The 16,421-nt window shown below is 43.1% G+C and overlaps 1 protein-coding gene across 7 annotated transcripts in view; it reads left to right on the top strand.

Annotated features, from left to right (window-relative positions):
* The window catches only part of NCOA2 (nuclear receptor coactivator 2), a 214,212-nt gene that overhangs the window by 77,554 nt on the left and 120,237 nt on the right, over window positions 1-16,421 (top strand). For 5 of the 7 annotated variants that reach the window (XM_006165992.3, XM_027767271.1, XM_006165995.3 and 2 more), the window contains 2 exons: window positions 11,255-11,359; window positions 14,815-14,987. In XM_006165992.3, coding sequence (XP_006166054.1) covers window positions 11,274-11,359; window positions 14,815-14,987 — 259 coding nt within the window. In that variant the 5' untranslated portion in view covers window positions 11,255-11,273. Of the gene's footprint in view, window positions 1-8,831; window positions 8,883-9,255; window positions 9,521-11,254; window positions 11,360-14,814; window positions 14,988-16,421 lie in introns of those variants that run through there. The other 2 variants (XM_006165994.3, XM_014583176.2) reach the window with 2 other exon arrangements.

Raw genomic sequence — 16,421 nt, forward strand, 5'->3', positions numbered from 1 at the left:
GATGTGTAATGAAAAGAAAATTGAAAAAATTTTAAAAATTAAATTGTTTGGCGCCCGCAGGTGGTGTGATGGTTAAGGGTGCTGGATTCCCACATGACCGACCGTGGTTCGAAGCCCAGACCTGGTGACTTGCTTTCTCACGTCTCACCTTCTCTCTCTCTCAGTCAAATTTAAATAAATAAATAAAATGAAGTTAAATAAAAATAGTTCTTTATACAAAATTAAATTATACCCACAGTGGCCATCAAAATAATTTAACTGCGGGAACCAGCAGTTAGCGTAATGGCTATGTCGCTGGACTCCCACGTAGTCGACCGCGGTTCGTGTCCCGGACCCGGTGGCTTAAAACTCACGCCGGGCGCGTGTGCGTGCGTGCCCAAGATCCCGAGAGGAGAATGGAGGAGAAGGGATTGCGGCGTGACCATCCCCCCTGGGGGGTGATTTCTCGCTTTCTGTCTCTATGTCTCTCTCTGTCTGTCTGGTGAGCGCACACACCCTACAGTGAAAATCTCTCAAAAAAAAAAAATAATAATTTAACTGCTAATTTACAGGAAAAGAAATCAAAGCATTCTCAAGTTAGGTCTATTTCAAACCAAAGCTTAAACTATCAGACAGCACCTTAATTATAGGAACAATATGTGTAAGAAAGACACTGAAACTCCAGTGGAGACTGATACTCAGTTTTATTGATATATATCTACAGTGACAATGAAATGATTAAAATCATATGCATCATTTTCTACAATTGCCTTTGATAACTGATTTTTCACATTAACCAATTTCTTCTGACTATGTAGAAAAATAAGATTTTTTACTATTTCGAATGACACTGGATATTCTTGGTGTGCCAGAGAAAATTCCAAGCTGGTTTTCTTGCTTGAATAACTTCCTAATAAATTGCATAATAATGATACTTCCTTTCTCTTCAGGAATAATTGCTCATTAGCTGAGGCACGGTTGCTCTTCTTCAGGGGGACGGGGACTTGGGTCTGCTTTGTCAGTGTCCCATCTCCAGTGTCTACGACAGTGCCTGTGGTGTTAGATACTTGTTGAGTGAATGGAGAATGAGTCTAAAGATGTATGTTTTTGTCATTATTTATTTTTTAAATTTAGTAATATTTTTAAAATTTGCCGTAGGTCATGTGTACTTCCCAGAGAGAGGGAGGGAAGGAAAAAGAAAGAGAGGGAAAGTGAGAAAGCAAGCCGCCAGGTCCAGGACTTGAACCGGGGTCATAGTCAGCCATGTGGGAGTCCAGCGCCTCAGTCCTCACACCTCCCAGCCCCCTAAAGATGCATGTTTTTTACTATAGGAAGTGTTTTGCATTTTACAATGGAACTGCTCCATTTTAGCAGAAAGAAAACTACTTTCAAATTACATAGTTACTGTTTACTATATTTAGATAAAATATATTGCTTTCTGTAAGATCTGCAGGTTTCTTTCTTCAGTGAGAGGGTGTGAAACCTTTAATGCCCGCATTATAGGGGCTCAGAATTGGGGAACTGTTTGAATTCACTTACAAGTGCTAAAATTGCCTGTGTGGCCTTAGCCAAGTTAGATTTTTCTCTTCCGTACCTCAATTTCTTCATCTGTAAAATGGTGATAACCATAGATTGTTGTAGGATCCAAAAGAGTTTATACATGTCAAGTATGTAGGGAATGCCTGCTCAGATAGTAAGCACCCTGTAAATGGTAGTTACTATAATTACACCAAGTTGAAATCTTGGCCTGTCATTCATTATCTGCGTAGCGTAGGTAAATTACCTGTGGAAGAAGGCCAGAGGGGTTACATAACTGTAAGATACATCTGTACATATAACAATATGTGGGTTTTAAGTAAGGAAATATGTGGAAATTACCTAATTCATATTAAGTCCTCAATAAATGTTAGCCCCAAAACAAGACCACCAAGTATATTATGCTATGGAAGAGGGCTCTGTTCAGGAACTTTTTACATCTCAAATGACAGCAAACACTTTTTCTGTAGGTATAGACTGTCTTGCCCTTGTCATTTCAGTAAATTTATCTTATAAATTAGGAAGTTTTTTTTTTTTTAATCTCACAAAGAATTTTAAAGTGAGTTTAAGAAGGAAGAAAGATAATTGGAATTTAATTTGGGCAAGTTATGAAATTTAGAAACAGGAACGACATTGTAGTTCTTAGCTTGGTCACTAATTTGCAGGATGTTAAGCATTCATTGAAAACCTGTTTTCAGAATATTAAATAGAGACTAAATACAGCCTGTTTGAAGGGTAGGGAAGATGCTTACATTATGCGGGGAGTGCAGCTTCTTCCTGAGACGTGCTCTCGTCCGAGGCCTTATTAAAACCTAGTCTTGCTATTCCTGGCCATCTTAGCACCGGTGACGTCGTTGGCTATGTAAGCAGGCCAGTGACTGGCTGTTTAAGGAACCCAGCCTGCGACAGCTTAGAAAGTAGAAACCCTCTTCTGCTACTGATGGCAGACTAGAAATTTTCTCCCTGTTGGTAATGATAGTTTAGAACAGCTCCTGCTGCTTACATATTCCATCCCGAATTTTGCTAAGTTAAGGCTTTGAGAGTTTTCTCTCCCCCTTTTTTAAGAGAGTGGTAGATGGTGGAAATGTTAGAGCAAAATATCTGTGTATGCAGTGAACATGAAAGTGGCCGTTTATCTGATTATTGCAGCGTGTGTTAAAGAGCTGCTGCTTCCCATTCGCAGCCTAATGTGTTTATTGCAGTCTTCTCAATGGCATCTTGAAGTGTCTTGCAGCTAAAAAATTCATGAGTATTATTGGCTTTCAGTCAGAAAATGGAATATGCCTTCTAGTTACTGTCTAACATACCACTTTAAGGCCATTACATAAAAGTAAATCTAAGAGTAGAGCACACTGAGAAGGGAGGAATTTTGAGCTTAAACACTTGTTTATGCACTGTGAGTGCTATTCCGTGGACTCGTGCAGCATACGAGAAGGTAGGTGCCAAAGCCATCTTACTTGGAGTTGTCAGATACGTAGTTTCCATTAATTCCATACCCAACTGTAACTGCTGGAGTTTCTGCATCGACAAGACCTATCCTAATGACAACAGTTTGGGTCTGGCTTCTTGCAGTTATTTTTAGAAGCCAGGTGTACAATAATAAGTTGCTAGTAACGTTGAACTGAGAATTTGTTCCCAAGTAAGATGTCTTTTATTCTGGATGTATCTGAACTTTGCTGTTGTCACTGCCTCTATTTATGTATAGTTTTATTATGAGTCAGAATCTGTAGATACATTCTGTAATATGTGAGGTCAATTAAAATTTTATTACATGAAAACCAAGAAGCACAATAGTTATGTAAAGATGAAGGTAAATGACCTAGTCAAAAGAGTAATGACTGACACTTGGGAAATAATACTACTTAACTAGCTAAAATAGTTTGAAATACTATGTAGTGCTCTCTCTCAGAGCGTTACATGGACTACTTATCGGCCAGTGGGAAGGAACGTTTGATTTTCTTTGTGCTCTCATCCCTGCATTTAGCAAATCTACATAGTTCTTTCTGTTCTGTTTGCATGTGTGAGTTGCTGTGCTGGTATGCTTCAACAATATACGCTGGCATGCACTGTATTCTTACTGTAGAGTATTTGTTTAACTGTCGCCAAAAGTTGAGTTCTTGCCAACGTAATGTTTGCTTTGGGTAATTTTGACCAATTAACCCTATTTTGAAAGAGGTATTTCCTCTCCTGTCAATTGGATGTCTTTACTTCTGGATCATCTTACCCACTTCGGTGTTTGGCCCACTGTGTTTTCTACTGTTCTCAGGTATCCACTGCTGAAAAGCACATTTTGTGTTTATTGAAGCATTAGGTTCTGTGTTTTCTTGGACTCGTCAGAGTCTGGCCCAGAGATTTCGCTACTGTATGATAAAGGGAACTCGCCTAGAATATAGTCTACTTGGAGAGAGAAGTTCAGGTTTGGAATGGCCAAATGTTGTCATTTGTGATGAAGAGAGATAGTGGGTACAGCTGCAGTTGTGGAAGTGGGCTCCCGAGTTATGACAGGGTCTAAAAGATTGTCCTTTCAGAGTTTAGTAGAATCAAAATGGGCGAGTATTTAAGTGAAGATTTATGTATATTTTAAATATTGTTCAAGCATTTTTTGCTTTTAAAAAGTTTGCAAAAGATGGGATCAGCAGTTAGCGTAATGGCTACGTCGCTGGACTCCCACGTAGTCGACCGGGGTTCGCATCCCGGACCAGGTGGCTTAAATTAATGTCGGGCACGTGTGCGTGCGTGTCCAAGATCCCGAGAGGAGAACGGAGGAGAAGGAATTGTAGCATGGCCATCTCCCCTGGGGGGTGATTTCTCGCTTTCTGTCTCTGTCTCTCTCTGTCTGTCTGGCGAGCGCACACACCCTATACCAAAAACCTCTAGAAAAAAAGGAAAAGTTTCCAAAGGATCAGACTTCATATTACAGTTTCCTTTATATATATTTTTTTGGGGAGAGTTTTTTGCTATAGGGCATGTGCGCTCGCCAGACAGAGAGAGAGAGTGACAGAAAGTGAGAAATCACCCCCCAGCGGGGATGGCCACGCCGCAGTCCCTTCTCCTCCATTCTCTTCTCGGGATCTTGGGCACACATGCACACGTGCCCAGCGTGAGTTTTAAGCCACCGGGTCCGGGACGCAAACCGCGGTCGACTACATGGGAGTCCAGCGACACAGTCATTACGCTAACTGCTGGTCTCAAGTTTTCTATATGTTTTGAGAAAGGAGTTCAGAAAGTCCCCGGAAGGCCTTGGAACCTGTAGAAACTGATCTGGTCTCTGATCCTCAAGAGCTAAATGATTGTCAGGTGGGCCTCACTAGAAGTTGTTTCAGCAGCTCTTTGTCATTTCTAAGTTGAGAAGTCTCATTGTAAATATCGTCTTAAAGTCAGGAACTTCAGAGAGGACCTAACTTTTAAAAGGTATTTCTTAGAACTGGAACTAGAGAGCTAATGTGTGGTCACTTGGTGTTCTTATTACTCTTAGTCTTCATTCTACTTAATTGAATGTGTTTAGCCTATAATAAATGTAACAGTTTTACAGGCTTCGTTTGGAAGATGGCCTGTACTGATGAGAGACAAACACATTATCGCTCCCATGAACTCTGGTGATTAACTAGCTTCAGTGGTGTGAAGCTGCGTTGAGAGTAAGAGCTTGTTTGCCTTTTAAGTTAAATTGCTGGATTCCATGAAAGAAGAGTGCAGTTTTGAATTGTATCGAGGTGTAGCATTTTATTTTGCTTTCTGTCATTATGCTGAGGATTTTAGATGCATTGTTCGCCTCTCTCAGAATACCAGAACTTTCCTCCCCTTCGCATAAGACAGAAACAGAAAGAGCACACACAGGATGGAAGGGGAGAGGGAAAGGGAGAGACGGAGGTACGCATTTCTGACTGGGGTGCTCTGTGTCATGATCATGGTACCTAAGCTCCATTTAGCTAGGGGCACAGGTGAGCAGCCCTGCCCAGTATGTTCAGGGCTGGGAGCTGATCTTGGGCCTCCCATGTGGCTTCCGACCTCTTAGCAATACCCCTGTGCCACGCAGACTGGACTGTTACTTTTTGAAAGTAAAACTTCGTAAATCCTGTGCTGTTACTCTTTATTCTGGCTCCTACCAACTGGTATCAAAGGCTGTGAAGGAGGACGTACTGTCACAATGAAAGCCAGCCTTGTGTCACTCTAGATAACAAGAATGGACAAATTGAAACTTCTTTCCAGACTTGTCCTTTCACAACCCCCAGCATCTGGTAGAAACTAGTTTGCTCTCAATGACTGTAATTACCCTCAGATACAGCCCAAGAGCCTGTGAGCCTGTGCCGTTTTCAGCTTTTGTGATTTACATTAAACAGTTTCAGAATTGAGAGTGAGATGCTCAGGAATTTTAATGTGAATGTTGAAAACATGCAGAAATTTTAAGAAACTGTTTAGGCTGGCTGGTCACAAAATAAAAATTTTAAACCTTCAGTACTGACTCTCATTGTTTTCTACCTCCTGCTTTTTCATTGGAAAACTTTCAAGTTTTTAAATAATTATTTTTATTTCATTATATTCATTTGTACTGTTATTATAATTATTATTATTTTAAATTTAACCAGAGAGAGAGAGGGAAAGTGAGAAAGCAAGCTGTCAGGTCTGGGACTCAAACCATGGTCAGCCATGTGGGAGTCCAACATCTTAACCACTATGCCACCTACTGGCCCTTTTTAACTTTGATCTTCAAAACACAGTAAAATGTATCTTTCCATATAGTTTATTTTACTTTTGATATTTTTAGGGGGGTACGTGTACACTAGAAGTAATCCATTTATCTACCTGGTTTTTCTGTCTGTGGTTTTAATTTCTGTCACTTCTGCCTCATCTAGTATCTTGATTTAGTGGGGGAACGAACTCACCTGGCCCTGCCATGCTTCCTAGATGAAATCCTAACACTTGCTGTCAGCCACACCTCACACAGGACGCTAAGAATGCCACAGTCATCTAGATTGGAGCACCTGATTAGTAAGACTCTCTGTTGTTGACTGTGTTTACCACCCACCAAAAAACAGGGCATAAATCCAGCCACCCCGGGGCGGCAGCTACCATCTGGCAGCCGGCTGGGGGAGAGCGGTGCAGGGGCAGCTGCTACCTGTCTCCCCTCCAGTGCCAGCCTCAACCTCTCTCCCTTCATATACTCGTTTGTTCTATTTTGTTTTCCTTGGGCAATTAGTGGTGCATTCCTGTGTGGTGGCAGTTCCTGGGTGTCCTCTGCTGGTGGAGCCCATCCAGCCTTCTGTCCGCAGACTGCTGGGATGTCATCCAGCCCTAACTTGGCCAAGTTCTCTGGCCCCCTCCCCCACGCCTAATTTCTCTTTGGTGGTGCAAAGTTTGGTTGTAAATGAAATGTGTTTCTGGGGCACATGGACCAGGAAAACTGCTCAGAAGGGGACATATGAGGTAGACACAGAAAAATAAGGAAGCAATCATTTTCATAAGGCCGAAACTTTTCAGTTTCGAGGAAACGTGCTTAAGGATACCATCACATAATAAAAGGGAAATCTTGGCACTTAACTCACTTTGGAGGAAGTCGATGATGTTTAAAAGCTATAAGGAGAGGGGCCAGTGGGTGGCATAGTGGTTAAAGCCCTGATCTCCCACATGACCAACTACGATTCAAGTCCTAGACCCAGAGGCTTGTAACTCACACCGGGAATGTGTGTGCATGTACACGTGCCCAAAATCCCAGCAGGAGAATAGAGGAGAGGGATTATGGCGTGGTCATTTCCCATGGGGGGTAATTTCTCACTTGCCTGCTCGCTCTCTGTCTCTCTGGTGACCACATGTGCCCAAGACTGGCTTGTAAGCCAACTTGAGTAGGTATAGGCAAGCTGTAAACTGTGCGCCCATGGCTTTACTATGCTTAGGCCAGGAAAGGGTGGCCCCTGCTCTACCCTTGTCACCGTACACACGTCAGTGCTATCCCCGCGTGAAGAGTGAAAATATTAGTGTATATATTTTAGGAAACGTAAAGGTAGATGATCTGATGCTGATGTTAAAACCCAAACTGTATTTATACGACTTTTACCTAAAGTCACTTACTTTTTTTTTCCCCATTAAAAATGCTCATTTTAAAAGTATTTCACATTAGGGAACCAGCAGTTAGCGTAATGGCTATGTCGCTGGACTCCCACATAGTCGACCGCGGTTCGTGTCCCGAACCCGGTGACTTAAAACTCACGCCGGGCGCGTGTGCATGCGTGCCCAAGATCCCGAGAGGAGAATGGAGGAGAAGGGATTGCGGCATGACCATCCCCCCGGGGGGTGATTTCTCGCTTTCTGTCTCTATGTCTCTCTCTGTCTGTCTGGCGAGCGCACGCGCCCTACAGTGAAAATCTCTCCCAAAAAAAAAAAAAAAGTATTTCACATTACACATTCCAGCAGAACCAGGCACTTACTTTAATGCGCATTGGACATTGTCCTAGGGCCATACTGTGGTGCAGTGGTAAGGGCTTGGGACACAGGAAGGTTCTAGGTTTCCATCCGGAGACCTCCCGGCACAGGTTGTGCTAGGCTCTGAGGCTGGCTGAAGTTGGGGGCAGACGGCATCAAGACTGTTATAGGCCCTATTTCTCTCTCTCTCACACAGGAAAAAATAAACTTTTTTATTTTTAAAAAGCACCTTCTGTGGGCCAGCTTGTGGCGTGGTGTTTGAGGTGGCTGGATTCCACATGGCCGACCGTGCAATTTGAATACTGGACCTGATGGCTTGAGAACCCAGCCCGATGCTCACGTACTTGTGTCCCAGATCCCTGAAGGAGAAGTGGAAAAGCTGGAATTGCAGTGTGACCATCCTCCATGTGGTCCGGTGCAGGGGAGTACACTCTCTCTGTCTCTTTCTCTGTCTTCAGCAAGCACACATGCACGCTGGCAAAATTTAAAAAAAAAAAAACAAAACAACAACAGAAACCAAAATCAGGGCCAGCAGGTGCCATGGTTAAAGACGCTGGGCTCTCATGTCTGCCTGCGATTTGAGTCTCGGGCCTCGCAGTTTGCTTTCTCACTTTCTCTCTCTCTCCCTCTCTGTCTTTCTCTGGTGAGTGTATGTGCCCTATAGCACATTAAGAAATAATAAAAATTAAATAGTTATTTAAAAAATAAAAAGCACCTTCTGATTTTTCTGATTGTTCTATATACTGTTTGTATACCTGGATATACTTTGTGGGGGGATAACATTTTTATCAATAAAATTTATCCCCAAAATAGGGGATAATATGTATATAGAGAGATATATGGTTTTATCTTAAAGATAAAATTTTACTTATTCACTTAAATTTTTATGGTTTAGGGAAGAAAGCTGCTTCCAGGGTGAAAATTGCTCAGGTCACTTGCTGAAGCTTACATAGGTAGGATGCATAATATTTTCCTTCTGTGCTTATGAGTGGTCCATGGGGACTGTGATTCAGAGAGAAGTACTGAAAAGGACGCGAGGCATCGCCCGAGAAGGGTTTCTTCAGCCCAGTCTCTGCTCCTCCTGAGATGGCCTGGCCACACTCCCCGCTTCCGCCATCAGACCCCGCTGTCCGTCCTCCATCCCAGCCAGCGCTGCGTTCTCTCGGGGACCTCACAGTTGTTGGTCGTCTGCGGCACTTCCCCATACCTGTTTGTACTTACTGGAGTGCTGCCTCTGTACACACGTCTCCCCTCACTCGCCCTGTCTCCTTAAAAGCAGCATTCCCTCGTTCACGCCTCACATCACTGAGCCTCTGTCCATGGCGGACAGGCGGTCTTTGTAGAGTGAATGTATGAATGAATGAACGATGTCATGCAGATGGTGGGAGAAGAGCACGCGGGAAGCCCATGTATTCCACATCTCCCACCTCGCCTGTGCCCGTGTGATTAGAGGAAGACGCACATTTGATGAGGCGGCCGCCTTTCCGTAACGAGTAGATACGAGTAGGCATTGTATAACCCTGCGAGTATATCCCAGGCCTGCCACTTGCTCGTCTGCTCAGCTAAAGATGATCCGCATTTTACAGAAGAGGTAACTGAAACGTGAAGGGGTACGATCATTTTTAAGGTCTCCTGGCGAGCCGAGTGGCCAAGCACATGCTTGGACACCAGCCCTCAGCTTCTCTGCTCTGCCCCTCCCTTGGGCTGTCTTAGACTTCATAAGTTGCCTGGTTCGTAATAAATGCTAAATGAGCAGTAGCTGCACACTGGTCATACTTATCCTCAGGTCACAATTGTGACCACACGACAGGACTTCAGGACTTTTTTCATTGCTGCAGCCCCAGGAAGCTCAGCATCAGCCCTGAGAATTGTATCCTCCCGTGTGACCTCTTAAATTGATGCTGTAATTGGTGCCACCTCCTTCAATTGATATGGTTCTTCATCGTACTTATACATGACTCTTAAAAATAAGTTAACTCTCCTGCCCCTCAGATCAGAAGAGTGGGCAGAGGAAGTGACGTGGGGCCAAGGCTGAGCATCCCAGATCGCTCCTGAAGAAGCCTGTGGGCAGGCTGACAGGGACGTGGCAGTGACACCGCCATCAGTCTTGGGTGCTGCTTTTGTTAGCACATCTTTCTCCGCGTCCTTGCTCTCAGTGAACCTGCTTCCTCTCTGGCGTCTTCCTTACTTTCTTGGCCTAATACTGAGTTGGCCTTTCTTCCAGTCTGAAATGTAGAAGAGCCATTACAAAGTGTCAAGGAGGGCAAAGGTGATGTGGAAGCTTAGGGGACAGAAGGAAGGGGAAATAGCAAAGACTTGTAAATGTTGACTTGTACTTTGGAGCTGCATTCTGTTTGGTTTTGCTTTTTGCTTAAGCATTTGCTAAGCACCTTGTATGGCAATCTTTTCTGGTTTCTTCAGATTGTTGTTAGTCCCCTTTAGAAATTTAACCTCTACCAACCTTCTTGCATACCTGAACATTATTTTCATTCTGCTAGTGGTGACCAGCGTGAACATACTGATTCTGTTACTCTGTTCTTTTATTTTCTCACGAAAGGAATTCAGCAAGCTGGTGGTGGTCAGTAAATTCCGCTGATTTTCTGACTGCATCTTACAAGCTTTGGTGATAGCAGCTAGAACCAACCTAGGGGAGGAAGGTCACACAGAAGGACGCAGCGTGGAGTGCAGGGAGGTGTGCCCAGGGAGGCCAGCCGGCCCAGAAAGGGCTCCAGGCGCTGCTGCAGGAGAGTTGCTCTGAGCCGCTCCTGGGAAGGCAGGAAGGTCTCCCATGCGGAGGGCATGGGTTTTAAGGTCTGTGCAGGAAATCAGGGTACAACAAGGGTGTCTGGTCCACCCGACTAAATTTGGAAACCTTTGATTTCATGTCGTGGCACTGCCTGTCCCCAGGCTTTCTGTCATGGGTGAGCTGTTGCAGCACAGAGTTTACATTGGCCAACTCGAAACAGGCTGGGAGGAGCCCCTTACAACACCTGTAGTTTCCACATGGTGCAACATCGTTCTGAAACTGGAGGCAGGCAGCCCCGCGCCGGGGCTGAGTGTAGTGCACGGTGCAGCTACAACTCGAGTAGAGAGTGTGGGCCCCATGAGGTAGGCTGATTTGTCTTTTGAATGTTTAAACTTTAAGCAAAGTTACTGTGGGGGAAAAAGCCTTTTTACATATGTACATAAATCAAAACAATGTATTAATTACTATTATTAAATTTCTGGTTAGAATCAAAGGTCTTTTATTGTTGGTAAGATGATCAGCCACTTTATCATCAGCTCTTTTCACTTTTTTAATTTTTTATTTTGTTTTCTATTTCAGTTGCTGATATGTGTTCAAGATGAGTGGGATGGGAGAAAATACCTCTGACCCCTCCAGGGCAGAGACAAGAAAGCGCAAGGAATGTCCAGACCAGCTTGGACCCAGGTTAGAACGCGGCCGAGGAAGCAAGCAGGGTTGTCCAGTGAAGCCGTGCGCATGCTCGGTGCTAATTCGGCATTGCTTGTGCTCCTGATTCAGACGTGTTCAATTTTATCTTTCATGGTGAAATCTTTAAGTATGCTTTAGCTCATATTTTAAATCTGCTAATCGTCTATAGATTTCAGTTTTCTTTACAAGAGGAAAGCTGTATACTGGTGATGTCCCTGTGTGTGAGACTCTTACAGCCAGTCTATTCTGCCATCTTGAGTTCTTCATATTTCTTGTCCTGTTAGATCACAGATTGATATGACAAGATCCCACAGTAAACAGACTTGCTGTTAATCGCATTCATGGTTTTATTTTCATTTGTTTTATTGTTTTAATGACGAAGTGTTAAATCCCCTTGCTCTTGAATTGAGGATAAAGATCATGAATTACAGGTGTTATGGTTGGACTGGTGGATTGTTACAACCATACAAGGTAATCGGCAGTATTAAGATCGTGAGTGTATATCCTCCGTGAGCTCGCCACTCTCTTTCTAGGGATGTTCCTAAGACATGCCTTCACACACGTGCGATTATACATGTACGAGTTACTCAACATAGCATTCTTCATGACTGTAAAAGATCAGCGGAAACTGAATGTTCATAGGCAACAGTTGAAGAAACTGTGGTGTATCTAGAACCTGGGACACAGTGCAGCTGTGATAAAGAATGTGGATGCTTTTTTGCTTGTTTGTTTTGTTCTGTTTTTAGAGTTCTGCCATAGGGCATGTGTGTTTGTGAGAGAGAGAGAGAGAGACAGAGAGAGAAAGTGAAAAATCTTTTGCTGTGAGAATGTCCACGCACAGTCCCTTCTTATCCATTCTCCTCTCAGGATTTTGGCCATGCAGGGACACTCACCTGGCATGATTTTCAAGCTGTCAGGTTCGGGATTTGAACTGCACTTGTCCATGTGGGAGTCCAGCACCTTATCCACCATACCACCTGCTAGCCCTCCATGAAGATACTTTTTATGGGGATAATATGGAAAATCTTTTAAGACTAATTTTATAGACAAAAAGCAAGGTTTAAGCAATGTGTATGGAATACGACTATTTGTATAAAAAAGGAAGAAAAGTATTTGTATTGTTTTAGGAAAATCAAGAAATAACAATAGTTGTTACCCATTTTTGTTGATGAAAACTAAGACAGAAGACTTAAGTCTCCCGATATTTTAAAGTCATACAATTGGTTTTTAAAATTACTTCTATCTTACGGCAAGCGCAGAGGTCAGACAGGGAAGCAGTAAGAAAGAGGGCTAGGAAAAGTCATCAGGAGAGAAAGAAAGGGCAAAACTCCAATATTTTAGATTCTCTGTTCTGCTTCTAGTTAGCAAACAAAACCACAGGGCTATTACATCTCCACTTGCCCCGTCCCAGCACCTGCATGTTGCCTCCCACCTGCAGCACGTCCTGGTAAACCACAGCGTGGTGTCTGTCAGGCGCCCTTAGGACACCAGTTCCCACTGGGACAAGCAGCTGGGTACAGAGGACGTTGCTCGGGAGAGGGGCTGTTCTCATCCCCAGGCTGTGCTGGCGCTGTGTGTGAGGGTGTTGCCCTCCGGGTCTTTGGAACACAGCTCCCCTTTCTCACCCATTTTGTCATTTGTTGATTACCCTGGGTGGGGAGGGGTGGGTGGAAGGTGGTGGAACGGACAGAATGGGAACTCCCAGCCCTCTCTTCCCCTTCCCTGCACTTAGCAAAGGGGAAGCTAGGGATGAAAATGAGACTCGAGAGAACAAATTCTGGCCCTTCACGGACGTAACTCACTGGATGATCTTGGAGACGTTGTGGCACCACTATAAAATGGTGACGTTGCGTCATACCTTAGGCTTATGACTTTATGAAAATAAAATATTTAAAGACGAAAGTACAGAACTCTGTTATGAATTTCCAAATTTCAAAAATGAGTATTATATTACCAAGAATCATTTGTAGAAGTCCAGAAAGCGGCTACGTTAGGCAGCTTTTCTTCCTTATTCTGCTGTGGAGTCTGTCAGTGGGCCCCCTACTGCGCCAGGGAGATCACTGCCTGCCGCTGTTTTCACAAGGGACTTCTGGGTTCACTACTGTCAATTCAAATGAGAAGGTTTTGCCAATTTTGATATTTTCCCCTTCCATCAACTTTTTAAAGTGTTGAGTTGAATTTAGACCATTTGTTTATATTCTGCATGTCATTCAGCTTGGACAGTTAACAAACAGCCTGGGTCAGTTTCACTTTTGTTTCTAGTTGTCTTGTGACGTTTTACATTATCTAAAAAGGCTGTTTGGGGTCAGCCTGTGGTGTGGTGGTTAAGGTGACTGAACCCACGTGGCCGACGACAGGTATCCAGTCCTAGACCTGGTGGCTCGAGGAACATTCTAGGCTCGCCTGTGCCCAAAATCCCAAAAAGAAGGGGAAACAGGAGAAAGGTTTGCAGTATGGTCATGCTCCAGGAGGGGTTCTCGCTCTCTCTGTCTCTCCCCACTTCAGCGCTCTCCATCTTCCTCGCTAGTACAGGCATCCTCTGACAAAATTAGAAGGGAAAAAAAGCTGTTTGGTTAGATTACTAACATTTTTTTTTTTTAAGAGGGATTTTTGCCAGGGCATGTGTACTGGTCGGAGAGACAGAGAGACAAAGAGACAGAAAACAGAAAGCAAGAAATCACCTGTCAGAGGGGATAGCCTTGCCACAATTCCTTCTCTTCCATTCTCCTCTCAGAATTTTGGGCACGTGCACGCACATGCACGCAAACACATACACACACACACACACACACACACACACGCACACACACACACAGACATAAACATCTGCACAGACTGCCACCCATGCCAGGACCTGAACATCTGCTGACTATGTGGGAGTCCAGCATCATAACTATTATGCCATTGCTGGTCCCAGATTACTAGTATCTCAAAGAATTCTATGAAATGATGCTATTTCTTTTTATACTTTTTGTTTTATCAAAAATCGTTGAAATATATTTATTCCTGCTATAACTAGGGTGACTTCTCTTTCTTTCATAATCTTAAATAAATTTTTATAAGTGTAGTCTCCCGTACCTTTAAAAAACATTCTTTTATGTATGTGACAATAAATTAGATGCTGACTCGGGTCCAGCACTATATTAAAGCTCACTGGTGAGCAGAATTACCCAGATCTTTGCCATGGGGAAGCTTCCAGTGTAGGGGGAGATACTGAGTACATTGAACAAATGATCACACTGGTATACACATAATTATAAACTGGGGAACTTTTCTTTTTCCCTAATGCAACATTTTAGGCCAAATCAGTTGTTTTCCCTCCCCAGTAGTGCTTCCTTATTTACATAGTTAACTTTTGCGTGTTATCTTTATTAGAACTTGTTTAATATGTTTATCTTGTTCATAATAGCTCTTTTTAAAATACACAGTAAAATCATGTTTCTTCTTTTTAGCCCCAAAAGGAGCACTGAAAAGCGTAATCGTGAACAGGAAAATAAATACATAGAAGAACTTGCAGAGCTGATTTTTGCAAATTTTAATGATATAGACAACTTTAACTTCAAGCCTGACAAATGTGCAATCTTAAAAGAAACTGTGAAGCAAATTCGTCAGATCAAAGAACAAGGTAAGAGGCCTAAATTCATCTTTTGGAGAGTTGAAGTGGTTTCTGTTTTTCCATGTGAGAGAAGTCCCTTCAGAGTCCCTTTAATCCATTTCTTATGCTTACATTATTGATGAGGAAGTGATGTCACCGTGTAAGATGAATGCGAGTCTCACTTGCAGTAGTTTATAAATAGGCTTTATGTAGAATGCAGCCATTTCCTCAAGACAGAGACTGAGGTGAGTCAGGGTGAGGTAACTTCGCATCTAGTAAGCCCAGGTAGGTGCCCACAGGCTCCCCTCCCCCACCTCGGGGTTCTCAGAGCTTGCACAGCAAGTGGCTTTCATAATTTGCAAGCAAGGAGCCAGTTTGAGATGCATACCAGGCGTGAGGCAGTGAACCACCTCCCGTTTCAGCTCGTCAGCATTTTTGATTAAGTCTGAACCTCAGCTGCCCATGCCACTAGATTAGAATTTCATATCCTGAATGACAGAAGATTTGAAAGGCTCTAACCTCTAGTAAAAATTCTTTTGTGAAGTTAAAACATAGAACATGACAGCTTTCTTCCTGTGTTTTTATTTTTTTCCCGAAATCATTTTGTGCTTCTCTTCTTTGATATTTTTGCCTACAGAAAAAAATTAAAATCATATTTTTAAAAAAGCATTGGACTTCGTGGGGCCAAAACTTAATCCTTATTAGACATGTATGAACTGCTTCTTGGTGCTCAGGGCCTGTATATGCTCTTAAAGTATCTGTGTGCACTTACCTTCAGTGCTAAGAAGATTTTTATCTCTGTAGTCTATTTTCGAATGCATCCTTTCAGAGTTTATAGTTTTAAATCTACCTTTTAAGTAACATTCAGAAAAAGCAGATTTTAGAAACCTAATTTGTCTTTGTCTTTGGAGTAGCCAAGCCTCACACTGTATACTCTATCATAAAATCCTAGCTACTGATTAGCATATTGTCATCGTAGCAGTTTCCATTTTCATGCTATACTTATAGTTGAGCTAAGTTCTGTATAAAACAGTTATATAAATATATTTCTGTCTTCTTAGAACTTAAAAACATACATAAAACAACGACGACAACTACAACAAAAAACATGATTTCTAATACCAGCCTACTCTGAAAAATCAGTCTTTATTTCCTGGCTTCTCCATCAAAATTATATCATCTTAACATTCAGGATCAAGAGGTTCTTCCCTCTCTCAGTCTCTCTTCATCTCTCTCCTCTTTCTTTTTCCTTACGGTTCCCTAGTTTTTGGAGACCCAGTTTGGGGCCCAGCCTCTTTGACACAGTCAGTGGTGTGCTGGGCTGCAGAGCTGGAAGCCACGTGCCCACCATGGTTTGAGTCCCTGACCAGGTCAGCCTGCGGAACACATGGGGCATTTGTGCTCTGGATCCTGGGGAGCAAGAGGGCAGAAGGGGATTATGATGTGACTACGCCCAGTGGAAGG

This window comes from Tupaia chinensis, unplaced genomic scaffold (assembly GCF_000334495.1).
Source record: "Tupaia chinensis unplaced genomic scaffold, TupChi_1.0 Scaffold144138_1, whole genome shotgun sequence".
Classification (NCBI taxonomy): domain Eukaryota; kingdom Metazoa; phylum Chordata; class Mammalia; order Scandentia; family Tupaiidae; genus Tupaia; species Tupaia belangeri.